The sequence below is a fragment of the Tetrahymena thermophila genome, assembly GCF_000189635.1.
Source record: "Tetrahymena thermophila SB210 genomic scaffold scf_8254072, whole genome shotgun sequence".
NCBI classification, from domain to species: domain Eukaryota; phylum Ciliophora; class Oligohymenophorea; order Hymenostomatida; family Tetrahymenidae; genus Tetrahymena; species Tetrahymena thermophila.
In genome coordinates, this window is record NW_002476040.1 from 16,917 (window position 1) to 38,242 (window position 21,326).

A 21,326-nucleotide genomic window follows, 5' to 3' on the forward strand; every position below is an offset into this window, starting at 1 on the left:
GACATAAAATGGTAGGTTTTGTAGAATTTAGCAAAATGATATATAAGTTTGATTTATTTGAATTCAAAAAGATTGATAAATGGTGTATTTATTGTTTACTTAATTTCATTTATGAGCCTCAAATATATAAATATTTTTATAAATAAGTAAAATTAGAAGCAGTTTTTACTTAGAAAATGTTAAAAAATTTAATAAAAAATATATTTATAAGTGGAAAAAGCAGCTTCCAATAAATATATAAAAATAATAGAATACAATATAATTTCTGTCAAGCAACAACTACAATGAACTAGTAGTAAAAAAGTGTACTTCCAAAGTATTATGCTAATGTGAATGAATTCATGCCAAAGGATTATTCAAATTACGAAGACTATGAAAACGAATGGGGGTAAACTATTTTAATCGCAAGACATTTAAGCATTTTTTCCTGCAAAATCTATTTAATTTCAAAATTATCCTCGATAATTGCAAACTCAAAAAAGTCAAAAGTTGTCTACTAAAAACAAGATTTAAAAAAGGAAGAATATAAGTGATTTAGAAGTAATATAAAATGTTAAAAGAGTTAACGATAAGCCCAATAAGCAGCTTTTAATTAATAAACAAACATATTTTCTGCTTTGCTGACTCTCCTGGCGACAGTTTAATTTAAAATTTTTAAATTATTTGTTTCTTAGGAAAAGAAATACTTGAAAAGGAAAGAAAAAAAAATGTTTTTATTAAGCAATTAAAAAAATAAGCAATTAAATTTGATAGTTAAAGAAAGCTATTCAAGAAAAGACTCATTAAATATGAATTAATGAACAATATATTTAGCTGAATGTAATAAATATTTTCAAAAATTATATAGAAATCAAGACGATTATGAAGTAATCCGCAAATTAGGAAGAGGTAAATACTCTGAAGTCTTTGATGGAATTAGCGTTGTAACAAAGAAAAGAGTAGTTATTAAGGTCCTCAAGCCAGTTAAAAAGCGCAAAATTAAAAGAGAAATCAAGATTTTATAGATTTTGAAGGGAGGTCCAAATATTGTTGAATTGTTAGACGTAGTTCGTGACCCTGCCTCAAAAACTCCTTCACTTGTATAGCTACTTTATATATTAATTAATTCATGATCTTATTTCCTATCTATTTATTTTGGCTCAATTAATCCATATTTCAAAAGCTAAACGAAATATATTAAATAAAATAACTATCTAACTAACTAACAATAAATAGATCTTTGAATAAATTGAAAATGTCGACTTTAGAAGCTAGTTCCCAAACTTGACAGACTTAGAAATTAAATTCTATATGTTCGAAATTTTGAAAGTAAATTAAATTAATATTCTATTTTATTCACTTACTTACTTACTTCTTTCTTTCAACCCAGTTTATTTATTATTAATTAATTATTAATTTCATTCATTTTAAAAATAATTTTTATTAAACTGCAATAAAATAAATAAATAGGCATTAGATTATTGTCATAGCAAAGGTATTATGCATAGAGATGTTAAGCCATAGAATATAATTGTAGATCCCAAAAATAAAATTCTCAAATTAATTGATTGGGGTCTAGCTGAATTCTATCACCCTGGAACAGATTATAATGTTAGAGTAATTAATTAGCTATTTTTTTATAATTGACTCATTTATTTATTTATGCTAATCGATTAAATTTAAAAATACATTTTTAGAAATTCACTTCATTGCTAAAATTTCTGAAAATCAAATCAGCTTGAATATAAAATGTTTACTCTAACATGATAAATTAATTTGTTAATTAACTGAGTTACCAAAATTAAAACTATCAATTATATAATAACTTTATTAATTAAATTAACTTTGTTAAAAAGGTTGCTTCTCGTTATTTCAAGGGTCCTGAATTGCTTGTTGATCAAAATTACTATGATTATTCACTCGATATTTGGAGTACAGGAACTATGTTTGCATCTATGGTAATAAATTATTTTAAAATCAATTAATTTTACAATAGCAATAAACATAAACATAAATTATTAAGATTTTCAAGAAAGAGCCTTTCTTCTAAGGTGCAGACAACTAAGACTAATTAATAAAAATTGCTAAAGTTTTAGGTACAGAAGACTTACATAAATATCTTAGAAAATACGATTTAACATTAGATGTTAGTTATCATAAGATTCTTGGAAGGTAAGAATTATTTTGAATTAAATGAATTTATTTAAAAATAAATATAAAAATAAATTAGTTACGCTAAGAAGCCTTGGGTCAAATTCATTACAGAAGAAAATAAACATCTTTGCCATGAATAAGCTATTGATCTTCTTTCTAAGATGTTAATCTATGATAATGTAACTTAGATTAATTATAAGATAGCATAATTTTTATTAATAAATATACTTTTAAATAAACAGGCTTTAAGAATTACACCTAAGGATGCTATGGAACACCCTTATTTTGATTAAGTTCGTACTCTCACTCCTACTGGTCTTATTAATCTATTAAAACAATAATAAAATCAATAGTGATCATCTAGTTATCTAAATAAAGCTCATATTTTTTTACCTTACTATAATTTACATAATATAATGATATATCTATCTATCAATCAATAAATCAATCAATCATTGCTCTTTTGTATATGTTTTCTAAAAGTATTTCAAAGAGAATATAATAATTGCATTTTCGTCAAATTCCGTTCCTCTTTCATAAAACATAAATTATTTCATCAAACAAACTTTTTCTAATAAATAAAATATTTTTTTCTGCCAATCAATCGATATTGAACTCTTATATTAATACAATAAAAATATGGGCATTCATGCATGATTGTTAAAAATAAAGGCAAATTAATTTAAAACTTACAAATAAAAATTTATTTATTTATTTTCCTATAAAAAAGGAATTTTATTTGTTAATTTCAAGAGATGTGTATGCAAGCAAGCATACATTAATTTATTTGAATTAATTTACAAAAATTTTGTTTACTTTTTTTAATTATTTATTTGTCTAGAATAAAAAACACAAACAAAAACTAAAAAATAAATAAATAAATAATTAAATAATACTTTTTTATTAAAAAATAAAATTTGAATTCGTTTAAATTGATTTACTTTTCTTTTCAAGATTAATATCATATCGTGAATAAAATAAAGAATGAATGAATGAATAAATAAATAAACAATAAATTAATAAGTAAATCAATAAAATATTAGAGACTTTATTATCATCATGATTGTCTTATTTTTGCAAACAAAAATCAATATAAAGAACAAAAGGTTTATTTATTTATTTAACTACTAAGGAGTATTAAGTAGAGTAAAAAAAGCAATTTATATATATAGAAGAGAATAAGTAGTTAGCTATATATGAATGATGAATTGAATTTATTGGGGAGAATTGTTTTTGTTTGTTGCTAAGTCTTAAAATGAATAATTTATAAATTGATTATTTTATATTTTTATTGAATGGTTGGTTGGTTTGTTGATTGAATGATTGATTGGTTAGTTGATATCTTGATGAAATAGAAAATTTATTATTATTTTATTCGTAATTGTTTGTCTACTATTTTATTATTCTAAGATTTATTTTGTTTGAGATTTAGCATCTTTTCGTTTTTCCTCCTGTCCACTTTACACCACATCCTCTGCATTCTCAAAGGAAATAGTCAGGAACTCTACGAGAAGCATGAGGTTCGTTTGTTCTAGGAGCAGGTTCGAATTACATACTAATTTTTTAAGTAAATAGAAAAGGATTAATTAATTATTATTTGGATTGAAAAACTTTTAGAAATTCTGTTTAATTTAATTTTAGAATTTTATTTACTAGTTTAGCTTAAGACCATCGTCAACTTCCATAATTGAAGCCTAATTACCACATCTATAACAATAATTTGGTGCTGAGAAAATAGTTACACACTTTTTATTATGAACATGCTGATATCCCTATTTATTTATATAATATTAATTATACATTTATTTCTTTCAAATCTTGCTTGTTCCTATAAATTAATTATCAATTTTATTACATCCATAACAAGTTAGTGAGCTCTGGCAATGAGCTTTAATTTATTTTAGTGAATGAATTTTTCAGTGATATCATGACCCCAAGTCCATCCTGCACCTCTAGGAGAAAGACCCCAACCTATATGAATTTATCAAATTAGTTTTAACATAAGTTTTATAATAAAAGTAAGTTAATTTTGAATTACCAGTTCTTTAATCATCAGGATCTGACCATAAAAGGTCACACATAGGACCTTCGTGAGGGAGTTCTTAGAAACGATTAAGAGAACGAATTTGGTCAAGATTTTCAATAGCTGGAGACAAACCACCATGTAAACAGAAAAGCTAAATTTTTAAAATTTCAATATTAATTTTTTTACTTAAAATTTGTTAGTTATTTTCAAATCATAATATCATTCTTGAAAATCCATCTTAAATAGGATTTACTTAAAACATTTTTGATGTGATTGCATAAACAAATTAACTAATGATTGAATGATTAGATTAAAATATGTAATTAAGCAAATAAGTACCTGAGATTCAATTAAGGCAGTAAGAGGGAGATAGAGGAAAACGTCAGTAAAGTATTTCCAAACATTTTCGTTGCCGTACTTTTTGTAGCATTCATCATAAAAACCATAAATCTTATTGATTTCTCTGTTTTCGTGATTACCTCTCAAAATAGTTACACGATCTTTAAAGCGTACTTTTAATGAGAATATTAAGGATACTGTTTCTACTGAATTTGAACCTCTATCTACATAATCACCCATGAAAAGATAGTTAGTATCCTAAAATATAAACAAATAAAAATTAACTAACGAATGGAATAAATTGTTTTAAGGAATTAAGTACTAAAAAAAGTTATTCTGTCAGTCAGTCATTTATTTTTTAGTTTAGTGAATTTAAATAAAAAGTAAAAATAAATCTCTAAATAGTTTGATGAATTAATGAACAAACAAACAAATAATTAGTTTAATAATTATTTGGTTTGCGAAGCAAGTAATTAATATAATTTATTAATTTATTATTGGACTTTCTAAAATTTTTATTTCACTTCTAAATATATTTAAAAAAGCAACTAATCTTTAATTTCTTTTTTCTTTCTCTTTAATATAAAGAAAGTGAAGACTGACTATCAAAAAAAACGTACTTTTAGAGAAGGCCTTATTTAAATAAAATTTTATGGCTTTTATTCCTCAACTTTAAATAGAACCAAAACAAAAATCTTACAGGAGGTTTACCGCCTATTCTGAACAGTTCAATCAAATCATGGAATTAGCCATGGATATCACCGCAAACGGTCACAGGTGCTTTTACTGTAGTTACATTATTTTCTTCAGCTAAAATTTCTTTGACCTATATAAATCGATTAAATATCTAAATATACAGACTAGCATCTTTAAAATAATTACCTTATCACACAATATTTTTACATCGTTTTCAGCTAATGGCTTGCATTACCAAAGCTGCTCAATGTACTTATCAAAATTACCAAGATCGCTACTAGTTAGTTTGGGAGGCATATTAAATAAACTCTTTTTACTTACTTACTACTTTTTTAATTATATTTCTTTTCTTTCTTTCTTTTTTAATTTATTTATTTATTTAATTAATTTATTAATAATATTGTATTTTAACTATATTCTTAACTCTTTTCATACAATTATTTCTTCAAAGAAACATAGAAAAGCCAATAAGTACGCAATTCAACATGAATATATATAAATACATATACTTATATAGCTATGCATGTATGTATATTTTATCAAACAAAACATATGATTGCATTTAATTAGAAGAATAACATTTAGGCTTTAATTTCTTGATTTGGTATTCATTTATTGTTCGCTTTTTTTCAATAACCCAAAATTTCCTCTTTACCAATTAACTAACTAATTAGCTAATATTCCTTTCTAAATCTCTCTTATTCATTTACTCTCAAAAAAACAAATGTTGGTTGTGATATTATTTTTTATTTATTTCTTTAAAACAAATAATTTTTCATGCAAATTGCCTTTCTCTTTAATTTTATTCGCAACCAATCAATCAATTTATTTTTTAGTTTGTTTGTTTGTTTGTTTGTTTACCCTTCATCTTCAAATAATTATTTGGGTGCTCAAATAACTCCTCTTTAAGACTCAAAAATATATTTTAATACTCTTTTTAAATAGGAAATTTTACTGTTGATTAAAAAAAGTATGCTAAGTTTTAAATATCAGAAATTAAATAGATGAACTAACTTTAGATTCATTAGCAATTTATAATTTTATTATGAAAAAATACAATTTTAAAGTGATTAAATAGAAAATTTAAACTATTAGCTAACCTTAATAATAAATTCTGTTATTTTATTATATTCAAGTAATTAAAAATCAATCAAAATAAAGTTTTTATTTATTAATTAAAGTAAAATTTAAATAATGAATGCATTTAGTTTTTTAAAAATTATTTGCTTTTGTAATCTATTTATCTTCTACATTTTCAAGTACAATCAGAATTATATTTTTAGAATTTCTCACTTTAATGATTTAAAAAAGTAGAACCTATATTTTATTTTATTTAAATATTCTTATTAATAATTAAAATTTATTAAAAAAAGTAACACAATTACTAATTAGCAAAAAAAATAAATAATCTAATTTTAAATTTAAGTGAAATTTTATTTTGCAATTTTATCTTAAAAGTTAAATGCAAAAAAATATCATTTTAACATTTATTTAATAGTTTTAAATAATTAAATAAACCTTTAAGAATTTAAAATAAATGAATGTCTTTAATTACATCAATTGCATTTCAATTTTTTCATTTAAAGTTTTAAATAAAAAGTTCTGTTCTATAAATTGATTGAAAATTTAAAAAATAAAAAAAAAAATTTTAAATATTCATAAAAATAATAAAAATAAATGACTATTCTTTAATTCCAAATATTTTTATGCTTAAATAAAATTAAAAAATTATAAATAGAATTTTAAGATTCAATATTTTTTGTTATCAATCTTAAATCTTGATAAAATTCTTTTGAAAATTAAGTAAATATAAAAAACTATCTTCTGTCATTTTATGTAAATATTATTTTAAATAAATTACATTTATTTAAAATAGAAATTGAATTAAATAAAATTTTCATTTTTATTTTAGATTGAGTAAAAATTTTTAATTTTCTGAATTACCTGAACAATAGTATCAATTTATCTAAGAAAAATAAGTACGGGTATTTATAAAATGAAGATTTTAATTAAAGAAGGATTAGATAGAGTTCTTAATATTCTGATAGTTTTGATTTTTCTAAGAAAATTATAAATCTTTAACCAACTAATTCTGAATCAAAATTTATAAAATTAATATTAGCATTAAAAAAAAACATTTTTTGATGCAAAATTAAAAATAAATTACAAAAAAAACACAACCATTTTGTTTTAGAAAATTAGAAACAACTATATTTTTTAGTTTAAATTAGAAGAATTTCATATTAAAAAATCTGCCAACAATAAACAAGTGATAATATTATAAAGAGAAATTGCCAAATTAGTTTAAAAGAATAATATTTTAAGTATAAAAAAGTGTAATTTGTATTGTTCGAAAAAACATTTTTTTAGAATCTATTAAAAGGTTTTTATAATTTACAAAATAACAAAAATTTAAATACCGATTTTTAGATTTGAACAATAATTTCTTATTTCAAAAATACTATATTAAAAACAGCTAATAAAATACTAAGTTTGATAAATTATTTAAAGTTAATAATTAATTATATTTTGAAATAAATAATTTTTTTATCAGATACTTTTTCTAATTGAATTGATTGTTTTTTAATTTTATCTAAATTAAAAAAGTTCTAAATACAAAAAATTTTTATCATAAAATAAATATAAAATATATTATTATAAATTAAATACTTAAATGAAATTGATAAAATAAATCAACAAAAATAGAAATAATCTCTTTTAAAATTAAAAATTAAAGTTGAAATTAATTTGCCAACAAACTGATTGAGTCTTTTTCAAATTTTTAAAATTATTTTCAAGGCCTTTATAGAGTTTTTGTTGTCTATAAACAAATTTTATTTAGCCAATTATAAAGTGTAAAACTTTACTTATTTCATGAATAGCTAGTTTTTCATAATCAATAATTTGAATTTAGAATATTCAATCAAAAATAACTTTTTAAAAAATTATTACACATTTAATTTTTTATGTATTATTTAATAAGCTAATTATTACTGATTTAGTATTTTTTATAAATTTGAGTTGTAATAATATATTAATAGATTTTTGGGATAAAATTTTAAAAATGCTATATCAATTTATTTTTATTTTAAGTAAGCAATATCTAATATCATTTTCGAAGTATCTAGTTTCAATATTGTATTTTTAAAATAAAAATTGGTTTTGATCTATTAAAAAATTAAATATCAAGAAACTCAAGTTTTAATATTATTTTTAATACTGTAGTTCTAATTTGTATAGTTTAGTGATTAATATGAATATTTCATTATTCAATTTTATTTAATGATAGTAGGTAGATAATTTTAGATAATATAAATATACTCAAAGAATAAATAATAAAAAAATCTATTTGCTTCAAAATATTTTATATATAGATAAATGAGGGGTCTAGCGCACTTGTGATTATTTTAAAAATTTTTTTTTTTTTTAAATTAATAACAGATGAGTGTCTCTGGAGAAATGTTTATTAATAATTTTGGTACTTCCAAAACTAATAATTATATTATATATAGTTAATTTGCAAAAATATTTTGTTCTACTTATTATTTTAATAGTAAATTAAATAAATCTAAGAAAACAAAATAGCAAATAAAAATTTAATTAAAATGACATTAATCATCAGAATTATTTTATAATTTGTGAAAGATTATTTTAATTAAATACAACTGAATAGGAAAATTCCTAACTTAAATTGAAAAGCACTCATTTATTTTAATGATTTTAAGGGAAACAATCATTTTTTTTTAATCTTTAATATTAATAGATTTTTATAAGTAAATTAATTGAAATAAGAATTAATTAGTCTTTTAATATTTTCTTATTTTAAAAAAGAAATTTAGTGATTAATTAAAGTTAATTTTAAAAAATGAATTCATAAATTACTCTTTTTCCCAAATAAACAAAATCGAAATTTAGTTAAGAAAATTATTTTATTATTTTTTAAGTATAGTTTAAATTAAAAATGTAAGTTCATAAATTAGTTAAAATAAAAAGATTAATTCAAATTCTAATGGTCTTTTTAAAATAAATCAATTAAAGATAACTAATTAATTGTCTTATATTTAAAAAGTAAATACTTATTTTATAATGCTGATCAGGTTTAAAATTAAAATTAATTAAATTTTTTTTGAATTTTTTGATTATATTCAACTTATAAATAACAATAGACATAAATTATGTCTCAAATAAATATTTTTTTTTATATTTAAGAAGCTAATTTTATGATATTTAAGGGGTCATTAAATGATAAAAATTAATTTAATTAGCTTTCCTTAGCTAGTTACTTTTTATAAAGTATTTTGTTTAATTATATCAAAGGATATTATATATTTGTATTAAAAATATTCATATTAGAAATTTTATTAAAATTATCTAAAAATTATTACCTGTTTTATTATTTGCCAATTTTAAAAATGAAATAGTTTAAGGTTCAGGCTAACTTCATTTGTAACTAAATATTATGCTTTGTCATTAAATTAAATTTTAAAATATTCAGGTATTATTAGTAATGTAAATATAGATTTTACTGTTGCTTTGTTATTATTTATGTGTCTAAACAAATTTTATTTGTTAAAAAGCTATATTTAAGGATAATTTAAATATTTATTCAAAAAATTTTATCTATTTTATTATTTGATTTTTAAAATACCTTCTAATAAAATTAAACAAAAAGCATTAAATACTTTAAATAAAATTATAATTTGAGAGATAAAAATAACTGATTTTAATATTAAACAAATTTAAATTTAATATATATTTGTTTTGAATAAGCATTTTACTTTGCTTAAATTCATAGTTGATGAATTTCTGATCAATATTTAAAATAATATATCTGCATCAAAACAAATCAATATATGTTTAGTTTTTTTTTTAGGGAATATAATGATGAAAAATAATGGATTCCCACGTATAAATAATTGCAATAATCAAAAATATTGTTATGAAGAAATAATTTGTAAAAGCCTTAATTTAATAAAAGTTAACAAGCAAGCAGATCAAAAAGAGTATAATGTACTTAAAAAGAGTGATATGTGTTAATTTATTAGAGTTTGCCATGAAAACTATCAATTGAAATATTGTTTTGAACAAAATTTAGATAAATTAATTTTTAATAGGCCTTAATTGATTGCTTAATAAGTTATTAATTGAAAAGAAAATAAATTGAATAAAAAATAGAGCAAAATATTAAGAAATCTTAATTGAATAAAATAAATAAAATAAAAGAAAAAGAAAGGATTGCAAAATATTGATAAATAATTTAAAAGACTCATAAAATAAAAATAAACAGAAGATATCTTAAAGAAATATATAATATTAGTATTCTTACATACATAATAGATAGGTAGAAAAAACTCAGAGCATAAAAAAAGTAAAATTTAGCTAGCAAATGATTGTAAAATTTGAGACAAAAAGTAAAAGAGTTAAGGGTTTAGCATTTCATCCCATCAGACCTTGGTTGCTATCTGCCTTACACACAGGTTAAATATAGCTTTGGGATTACAGACTCAAAACATTGTTAGATGAATTCGTTGATCACGATGGTCCAGTTAGAGGTATTGATTTTCATTCTAGCTAACCTCTTTTTGTTTCTGGTGGTGATGATTTCAAGATAAGAGTTTGGAATTATAAGCTTAAAAAATGTTTGTTTATTATGAAGGGTCATTTAGATTATATCCGTACAGTCCAGTTCCATAAAGAACTTCCATGGATTGTTAGTGCTTCCGATGATTAAACAATTCGTATTTGGAATTGGTAAAGTCGTTCAATGATAGCAATTTTAACAGGCCATTCTCACTATGTCATGTGTGCAAAATTCCATCCTACATAAGATCTTATAGTTTCATGTTCCCTTGATCAAACTTTACGTATTTGGGATTTCAGCGCCACTCGTAAAAAATCTATGCAATCAAATTCAAAAGTAATCAATTAGATTAATAAAAAAATCGATTAATTGTTGATATAAACCAACTAATCTCTTAAATAGGAATTGTTTGATTTATTTTAACAGATGAAGTGAAAATACATTTTTTAGCTCAATTTAATATTACAGGAGAGCGTTTATTCAATAATTTTGTTTAATCATATTAATAATTAATATTTTATAGACTTAAACTTAAAATTTCGGAGCAAATGAAGTTGAAGTTCATTCAGTTCTTGAAACTCACGAAAGGGGTGTTAACTGGTGTGATTTCCATCCAGATATGAATTTGATTGTTTCAGGTGCTGATGATAGAAAAATTAAGCTTTGGAAATTTAATGAAAGTAGAGCATGGGATCATGATTCTTTATATGGACACAAAAATAACGTTTCTTCTGTTGTCTTCCACCCAAAATTAAGTAAAAAATTCAACATTCAGATTTTATTTAAGAATAATAATAAAAGCTAATATGAATGAAATCATTTATTGTAAAAAAAAGACCTAATTATCTCTAATAGTGAAGATAAAACAACAAAAGTTTGGGATTTAAACAGGAGAGTTGCCATATCAACTTTCACTAGAGACAATGATAGATTTTGGGTAATAGCTGTTCATCCTTAAAATTTAACTTTTGCTTCAGGTTGTGATAATGGTTTCTATGTTTTCAGTTTGTTCTCAGATAAAATGCCTTAGTCTCTTCCTGATCCAAACTGTCTCCTCTTCGGCTTTAGAAAATAGATTAAAGCTTATAACTTTGTTAAAAAAAGCATTACTGTTTCCAAGGAATTCGAAAGTTAAGCAACCATTATTTAGGAAAATATTAATTTCTTTTAACAAAATCCTTTTGAAACCTCACAAGCTTAGTTCTTAGTAGGTACTGACACAAAAGAAAAATCAATCTATAAATTCTATCTATTAACTTATAACACCAATAACTACGATGATTTGCAAAAAGAAAGAGAAGATTGCAAAACTTTTACAGGAAAGGGTGCAGTTTTTGTTTCAAAAAATAAAATTGCTAGAATTAAAGAAAATAGAACAGTTGAAATTTACAATTTTGACTTAAGCACGTAACCATATTACCATATTTTTTTTGAAATAACAAATTAATGAATTAGAGTTTTAATTAGTATTTATTATGAAAATATAGATAAAGCAACCCAATTTCTGATATTACAGATGTGAACAGAGTTTTTTCAGGTCCTATTGGAAATGTAACTATTTATTTCTCTTTGATTAAAGTTTTTATAAGTAAAGCAACATTTAATTAATTTATTTATTTATTTAGGTAATTTTCAGCACTGATGAAAGCTTAATACTATACAATATTACCACAAAAAAAGAAATTGGAAAGATTCCTATGAAAGCTGAATATAAGGTCAAAAATGCTTACTGGAATAAGAATAATACTATGGTTGCTCTTGTTGCTAAGAAATCTATTCATGTTATGAATAAAAACTTAGGAAAGATTTGCACTATTAATGAAAAGTTTAATGTTAAATCATTAATATGGCATGGAAACGTTTTAATTTATACAACTATCAACCATTTAAAGTTTGGCCTTCTAAATGGTGATAGTGGCATTATCAAATGTATTGATGAAAACCTTAAAGCTGTTAAAGTTGAAGGTAATAATTAATTATTTCATTGATTAAATTAATAAAAATACCTTATTCAAATTACATATATAGGCAATACATTCTTTGGTATTAATCCTTCTGCTGAAATTGTTACAATTAATATCAACACTGAAGAATTGCAATTAAAGAAATCCTTATTTGATAAAAACTGGGAAAAAATTAAATATTACATGGATGCTAACAATAAATTAGGTAATTCTGTCATTTCCTATTTATATAAAAAGAATTATTCTGGAATTGCCCTCAATTTAGTCAATGATCCTAAAACTAAATTCTCATTAGCCATTAACTCAGGTAATTTAGAATAAGCCTTTAAATGTGCTAAAGAACTTAAAGATAAAGAAATTTGGGCAGTAAATATTTATTTTATTTTAGATTCCAATACTAAAAATTATTTATCAACCTAAAGAAATTAGCTCAAGAAGCAATCAGATAGGGTGACCATTAAATAATAGAAATTGCTTACTAAAATATAAAAGAATATGAAAAGCTCTCTTTCTTGTATACTGTATGTGGTAAAACTGAATATTTAAAGAAAATGCTTGAAATCTCTTAAAAAAGAGGAGATATCATGAGCAGATTCAGCAACTCACTTTACCTAGGTAACATTGAAGAAAGAATTAAAATTTTAGCTGACTCTAATTAACTCGCACTTGCATATCTAATGGCTGTAGCTCATAATAAGTCAGAATATGCTGAAACCTTAAAAAAAGGAATGGAGCAAGTCCCAGGTATTTTGAATACATTTATTTATTTATATTTTGAATGCTTTAATCAACTAATTTTTAAATATAGACATCTAGTAACTTAAATAATTTAAAATGAGCGCTCTTGTGCCCCCAAAACCTTTGGTAAAAATAATTGAAAGCAGTCCTTAAGCTTAAAGAAAATGGCCTTAAAACCATATTCCTGAAGAGTACATGGTTGTTCTTGCTGATCAAGATAATTAAGAATAGCAAACTAATTTACCAGAAAATGCAGTTTAACAAAATATTGTTGACGAAGAACCAGCTGCTATAGATGATGATGCTAAGAAACAAGATAATGCTAAACCTAACTTTGCAAATCAAGTAGATGATGAAGAATTCGAAGATGCAGGTGATGTTTGGCCTGATGTAGAATTACCTGATGATGTAGATATTCCTGATTCAGGTCCTTAAGCTACAGAGTAGACTCCTATTACTTCTAACTTCATTCAACCTGAAAGTAAACTTCTTAAGACTGTTAAGCAATCTCTTATTCCCTCTAATCATATCATATTTGGATTTTTCGAAAATGCTTTCTCTTTCTGGAAAAAGTAACTCGGTATCTATAATTTCGATCCTTTGCTCTCTGAAGCTATCAAAGTAGCTACTTCTTCATTAACTGTAATCTCATCAATCCCTTATGTCCAATCAAGTATTTCTCCCATCCATCAGGATAACAAGTAAATCAAAATTTTAATATTTCCTTATATTAACCATATTAATTTTCAATATTTCAAAGACCTTTTGTGTGCAGAAATCTCAACTCTTTAGAAATTTTATTGAAAAAAGCATAGAGATTTACAACTGAAGGTAAATTCCAAGAATCTGAAAATGCTTTTTATGATATTTTGCACTCTATTCCTTTTGTTAAATTACAAAAAGAATCAGAAATTAATGATATCAAGTCATTAATTTAAATTTGCTTTAATTATATTATGGCTATGAAATGCGAGCTAAGAAAAAATTAAGAACAAGATAGAACTTTTGAATTGTAGTGCTATATGGCTATCTGCAATCTTAAGCCTATTCATCGTGTTCTCACATTAAAATAAGCTATGAGTGCTGCTTATAAAAATAAAAATTTCATATATTGCAGCTATTTTGCTAAAAAGTTAATTAGGGTTGTTGAAGCTAACCCTAATGCAGCTAAACCTGAAGTTTTGCAAAGTGCTTAAAAATTCCTTAGAGCATGTGAAACTCAAGGTACAAATGCTCAACAAATAGTATTTGATGATGCATGGTTATACGATGACGATGCCACATACAATATTGATCCTTCAACTATGAAAATAAATAAAAATGTTAAAGAAGCTGCCAAATGTCCTTATTGCACAGCTAAAGTAGACCAATCTCTTAATGAAACAATTTGTCCTCTTTGCAATCTAGGAAAAATAGGAGCTCAAGTTATAGGCATTAAATTAGATTAATGAGAATATTTGTTATTCCCTAAGTATTTGTATTTTTAAACAATTTATTTTATTTCTTAAATCACATTAAAGATAAAAATCTTAGTAACTTTTTCATCAATAGCAATCATTAATATAATTATATATGAATAATATTTTCATAAACCTTTTATAATATATCTATAACTATTTATTTTATCATTGAATAATTAATTAATTTGTATTTGCCATAATCTCAAAAATTATTGATAATCTTGAAAAAAAGATAAAAATAAAACCTGATTGTTGTATAGATTTTAATTAATTGTTTGTAAAAATAATTAAAATTAAATTTTTATTTAAAAATAATACAATAAATATCAAAACCATTTCAAATTATATCCTAAACCTAGCTAGTTATAAATATTTTAATATTAATTAGTTTCCATTTTTCTATTAATTAATTAGTTTGATTAAAATCAGTCATAAATTGATAGATACTCTTTAAAAATGATTTTCTTTATAAAAATTGATAATAATAAAATTTATTTCTAGATATCTATTCAATTTAAAATTATTCTAAATGTACTAATATGAATTTCTATGATTAGTTAGTTAATTTAGTTTGCTTAAAATCAAACACACATACATACTTTAAAAAATGATTAATTAACTTTTTAAAAATAGATAAATATAAAAATAATTTGATTTCTAAAGATTTTAATATATATTCAATCAAAAGAATTATATTAATAAATTGTTCTATCAATTAATTAACAAATAATTATTTATAAGTAAGTATCTATATAATAAATATTTATATTTATTTCACTATTAGTTTGTTAATTTGTTTGTTTGCTTAATCATACATGTACAAATACTCTTTAAATGATTAATTAATTTATAAAAATAGATAAATATAAAAATAATTTGATTTCTAAAGATTTTAATATATATTTTATCAAAAGAATTATATTAATAAATTGTACTATTAATTAATTAACATATTATTATTAAAAAGTAAGTATCTATATAATATATACTTATATTTATTTTACTATTAGTTTGTTAATTTATTTGTTTGCTTAATCATACAAGTATACATACTCTTTAAATGATTAATTAATTTAAAAAAATAGATAAATTTAAAAATAATTTGATTTCTAAAGATTTTAAAAAATATTCAATAAAACGAATTATATTAATAAATTGTAATATCAATTAATTAACTTATAATTATTTAAAAGTAATTATCTATATAAACTTAAAATTATTTTATTATTAGTTTGTTAATTTGTTTGTCTGCTTAATCATATATATATACATACTCTTTAAATGATTGATTAATTTATAAAAACAGATAAAAATAAAGATTGTTTAGTTTTTATTAATTTTAAAATATATATTAAATTAATTGAATTATATTTATAAATTGAACCAATTTTTAATTAAAAGTTTAATATCCTTTATATCTAGTAGACTAAATATTTATTTACAACCTTATTAATATGTTTTGTGTCTGAATACTTATATCTTATCAAATGTTATTTCAAAATTTGATCTTAAGTTTACATAGATTAATTTAGGATAAAAGTTATTGGCTTAATAAGAAATAGTTAGTTAGTTAATTCTTCATCTTAAATTTATTTTAGTTACTGCAGAAATGAACTTTCTATCATAAAAATGCATTTATTTTAGTTTATCGCTTATCATTTAAAGAGCCAATTTGCCAATTTTGCGAAGTATAATTTTAGATAATTAGAGTTTTTAAAAATTTATCAAACTTGAATGTACTAAAATTAATTTTTATCTAAGGTATTTAAGCTTATCCATAATAAATAATCTTCACTTAATGTACATTAGTTTTATGGAAATAATTATTAATAGAAGGATTTTAAAAATCAAAATATTTAAAATAATTACCAAGTTCAAATTTGGTATTGGTATCTGCATTAATATTTGCATAAAAAAAATTCATAAACAAAACAAACTATTCACTAACTAAATAGTAAACTTGAAAATTAAATAAATAATATACCTATTGACAAAATATTCATTTTTAATATCTAAAAAAGCATTTTATCACATAAAACAATTTTTAAAATAATCTAATTCAAAAATACATTGGCCTGTGTTCATTATATATATTTTAATTAGGAAAATTTATTACTTTTATAAAATGCCATATCATTCAAAGTTATAAAACAAACCATTTTATTAATACAAAGGTATTTTTTGTAATAGATGAAGTATTATAAAAAAAGTAATTTATAAAATCTATCAGTAAAAAATAGCACAACTTTTTATCAGATATATTTATTTAAATCATTAAGACTCTATCATTAGACATAATAGCAGCATAAGCTATTCTTCTTCTAAAAAATTAATATCTTAAGTTTGATCTAAAAATCATTCTTCAGTATTATTTAATGTGAGTAATTAAGTTTACTTTTTTATGACTCTAAATTTTTTTAATTATATTTTGTGGTATTGAATTGATCATCATAAAGTAAAAATTTATTTAAATAATAAAAAATAAATCGTAGATTATTTTGTGGTAAATTTTATATCAACCCATATATTACTAAATAATTTAAATTAATGTTAATCTATCTATCTACAAACCAACATAATTTAACCTAACCTAACCTAACCTAACCTAACTTAACTGCATGCATACATACATACCTACTTCTTATCTAACTTTAAACTAAATCTAAAATCTTAATAGCTTTATAACAAATTAATTATAAAAAAAAAACTTTAATTACCAAATTTTATACTTCAAAAGAAAAATGTAAAAATAATAAAAGTACTTTGATACTATTGAAAAAGTAAACATATTTAGTTAGATAATATTTTAAAAATAATTTTATTATAAAGTTCTAGAAGGAAGAAGATCACTAATCTCTTACAAATATCTATTTCATCTTTGAGTAAAATTATTATTTTTGAATAATTGTTTTTTTTTGCACAAAAATATGAAATACTTATTAAAAATAAATATTAATTTAGCTATTAAACTTTAAATTAATTATATAGAAAATTCTATTTTATTAATCAATTTATGCGTTAAGTCTTACAAATTTACCTATTAAATTTAACTTACTTATTATTTTTTCATTTTAATCAATTAAATTACTTTTCTACTTTTTAGTTTATTAATGACTAACCATTATACTTAAATATTTTTTATAAAATAAGTGATTAACTTACTAATGAGTAAATAGAAATTTTAGATACTACTCTATCAAAATGTACTAATCTCTCAACTTTGAAAATCTAAATTGGGTAAATATTATTTTTTTTAATTATCTGTAACTTTTCACTCCCTCAGCTATTCAGCAATAGGAATTTTAAAATTCCGACTACAAACCTAAAGATATTCTTTTTTAAGAATATTAGTTTTATAATTAAAAAATTTTTTTTTGAGAAGTTAGAGTAAATATTTTTTTATATTAATATATTGATCATATTAACTAAAAAGATATAATGTTGTCAACGAAGGATTAGCTACAAGGATATGCCAACTTATAGCCAATTGCAATAATCTCACTGATTTAAATTTTTGGATTTAGTAAATTAGTTTATTTATTTATTGCCATTTATTTAATTTGGCTTTTAAATAGTGATTTAACTTACATTTAATAGATTTCTTTCTTTTTTAATATGCAATACAAAATTAAATTTGCTAATATTATAGCTCAAGTGAAATTACAGATCAAATCGCAATAAATTTAAGTTAGGCTATTTCAAAGTGCACTAAACTCTAAAAACTCGAACTAAATTTAGCGTAAATTATGCTTATTTTATTGATACTTTATTATTTAAAATTGAATTAATTTTTTAATTGTTAAATTGACATCATTTTTAAAAAACTCATTCTTATGATTGATTTGATATTTATTAAAAATAATATTAATAGAACAAATAAAATTTGTGAATCAAATAAGTCTAGTGCAGGTTAAATTGTATCAAACTTTCTCAATCTCTAAAATTTGAATATTATTTTCTAGTAATATTATTTTTATCAAGATAAAAGAAGCTTATATTATAATAAATGGTTTCCTTTTTTTCTTAGCTTTAAAAATTTTTTTATTAATTTTCTTTGTATCTATAATAAATATTTTAATTCTACTCCTCTATTCTTTTTTTAGCAACATTAAATTTTATTAGTCTTTTAAATAAAAACCAATAAAAATACCAAAATAGTTGTAATAAACTTGGCGATGAGGGTATATCATCTTTAGGTTTAGCTTTATCAAGCAGTAAAACTATCTCAACTTTGGTACTTAGTCTTGGGTAAAAAAAATTAAATTTAACTTTTATTTATACTTAAATTTTCTTGCTCTATTAATTTTTTAATTTATTTTATTTAATCTTTAAATATTTCTATATTTATTTATTTATTTATTTCATACTATAATGTTAATTTTTTAAAAAATTAATTTATATACGAAATAGGTCCATATGGTGCAGCAAATCTAGGTTCTTCTTTAGCCTAATGCTCTAATCTTTCAGATTTAAAAATTATTTTTTAGTAAAAATATTTATTTAATTATTATTAATACAATTTAATTAAAAAAATGTGTGATGTAACACAAATTTATTTGAGTATCTTTTCAAACTAGCATTATAATAGAGATAATTTATATTTTTTCATAATATTTTCAAAAATTTTATTAGTAGAAATAATGTTGGGGATAAAGGTATATCAGATTTCGCTTCTGGTTTATCAAATTGCCATAATCTCTAAACTTTGTCATTCGATCTTGGGTAAAAATTATTTTATTTATGATTTTAATTTTCAGTTTATTTATTTATTAATTCAATTTAGAAATTTAATCACTTACTTCTACTTAGTTTTTGATATTTTTTAACTTTCAAAAAAAAAAATTTGTATTTACTTTTACTTTTTTCAAAATCATTTTAATATAAAATTTTTCAAATAATTTAAAAGAATGAATCAAATCGGAGATGAGGGTCTATCATGTCTTGGTTAATATCTGTCAAAATTCAAAAATCTCCAAACTTTGAATCTTGAAATTTCGTAATTAAGTTTACCTAACCATATATTTTTGACTAACTTTTTCATAAAAAATAATTTAGATATAAATATTTAATAACAAATTTGTTACTAATTCGCATCTTATTTTTTCAATTTTCAATCCATTATTTATTTTACCTTTTTCTTACTACATATCTTTATTCTAATTTTTACTTAAACATCTAAAAATATTACTTTAATAGAGAAAACAAAGTTGGTGTTAATGGCATTTCTGATATTTTATCAGCTTTATCAAACTCTTCTAATCTATCTACCTTGAATCTAATTATTTTGTAAAAATTATTTATTTCTATTTAATATTAATCAATATTTCCTAATTTAATTAATTTTTTTTTTCTAATTATTTGTAAAGAAATAAAAAATTATTTTTGTAACATTAAAAGTAATAATTAAATTGGTGATGAAGGTACTTCAAAGTTAAGCTCTGCTTTATTAAACTGTACACAAATACGTAATTTGTCTATAAATATTGGGTAATTTAAGTTTATATTTCAAAAATTTGTGTTTATTTTTATAGAAAATTATTTTAGGAACATAATTTAATTGAGTTAAAATTTCAATAAAACAAATACATATGTGCTTTGAAATTATATTTAGGTTTAATTAAAAAGAGAAGAGTTAGAGGAGAATTTTTAATAGAAAAATAAGCTTATACTCAATATTTTTAATTAAATTAAAATATAGTTTTAAAGTTAATAATAAATATTTTTTTATTAAATATAACAAAAATTTTAATTCAATGACAATAATTATTTAATTTTAATCTATTAATTTCTTTAAATGTTTATATTTTTCAGACAATTAGATAACATATTTATGTAAAAAATATAAATAGAAACAATAAAATTACTGATTAGGGCGTATAAATTTTAGGATCTAATTTAGAAAAATGCAATAATATTTCTAGGTTGGAGATTAATCTTGAGTAAAAAACAATTAATTAATTTCATATTTAAAAAAATCCTTTTAAGGAAACATAAAAATTATTCAATTTTATAATTTTATTAATTATTCTCTAATGTTTTTATTTCATTATTAATCTAAATTAATAAATTTTATCTTTAATAAATATGTTTTTTTTTTTTATAAATAGTAACAATTCAGTTAATTCAGAAACAACAAAGAATTTTAAAAGATAAGTTTCTAAGATGAAATAATTAGTTTTCAGAGATGTGTTTCCTTGATGGATAAGTTATTTACATATTTTTAAAATTTAAAGTTTGAATTAGTCTTAAGTTATATTTAAATATTGTTTTTATAAAATAAATTTCCATATTTTTTTTCTTAAGATAAATTAATTTATTATTTATTTACAAAATATTTAGAAACCTAATTATTTTTAAACTTTGGGGTTGGGGTTGGGGTTGGGGTTGGG

At 21.2% G+C, this 21,326-nt stretch overlaps 4 protein-coding genes across 4 annotated transcripts; 3 read left to right on the plus strand and 1 right to left on the minus strand. All coding sequences in view use genetic code 6, as the record gives it.

The window, feature by feature from the left end:
* Positions 1 to 157: 157 nt before the first annotated feature.
* Positions 158 to 2,675, plus strand: TTHERM_01345800 (casein kinase II alpha subunit). Its single transcript, XM_001029698.3, has 8 exons — positions 158 to 388; positions 848 to 1,079; positions 1,216 to 1,308; positions 1,450 to 1,596; positions 1,836 to 1,937; positions 2,003 to 2,151; positions 2,210 to 2,312; positions 2,376 to 2,675. The coding sequence occupies exons 1-8, from the start codon at positions 177 to 179 to the stop codon at positions 2,487 to 2,489; spliced, it is 1,152 nt and encodes a 383-aa protein (XP_001029698.3). The 5' UTR covers positions 158 to 176; the 3' UTR covers positions 2,490 to 2,675.
* A 940-nt stretch (positions 2,676 to 3,615) lies between these two features.
* On the minus strand, positions 3,616 to 5,491 carry TTHERM_01345810 (serine/threonine protein phosphatase 2A; the record flags this gene model as incomplete). Its single annotated transcript, XM_001029699.3, has 7 exons — positions 3,616 to 3,688; positions 3,787 to 3,905; positions 3,989 to 4,104; positions 4,172 to 4,310; positions 4,499 to 4,756; positions 5,199 to 5,324; positions 5,381 to 5,491. 7 exons carry the CDS (start codon positions 5,489 to 5,491, stop codon positions 3,616 to 3,618), a joined length of 942 nt encoding a protein of 313 aa, XP_001029699.1.
* A 5,089-nt stretch (positions 5,492 to 10,580) lies between these two features.
* On the plus strand, positions 10,581 to 14,928 carry TTHERM_01345820 (coatomer alpha subunit, putative; the record flags this gene model as incomplete). The annotated part of the gene is made up of 9 exons (XM_001029700.1): positions 10,581 to 11,111; positions 11,299 to 11,530; positions 11,612 to 12,182; positions 12,263 to 12,326; positions 12,401 to 12,740; positions 12,804 to 13,105; positions 13,162 to 13,483; positions 13,548 to 14,178; positions 14,238 to 14,928. 9 exons carry the CDS (start codon positions 10,581 to 10,583, stop codon positions 14,926 to 14,928), a joined length of 3,684 nt encoding a protein of 1,227 aa, XP_001029700.1.
* Positions 14,929 to 18,375: 3,447 nt separating this feature from the next.
* Positions 18,376 to 21,135, plus strand: TTHERM_001345820 (hypothetical protein; the record flags this gene model as incomplete). Its single annotated transcript, XM_012800586.1, has 10 exons — positions 18,376 to 18,460; positions 18,587 to 18,676; positions 19,096 to 19,185; positions 19,348 to 19,423; positions 19,570 to 19,659; positions 19,844 to 19,933; positions 20,134 to 20,223; positions 20,335 to 20,424; positions 20,787 to 20,876; positions 21,045 to 21,135. 10 exons carry the CDS (start codon positions 18,376 to 18,378, stop codon positions 21,133 to 21,135), a joined length of 882 nt encoding a protein of 293 aa, XP_012656040.1.
* Positions 21,136 to 21,326: the final 191 nt, after the last annotated feature.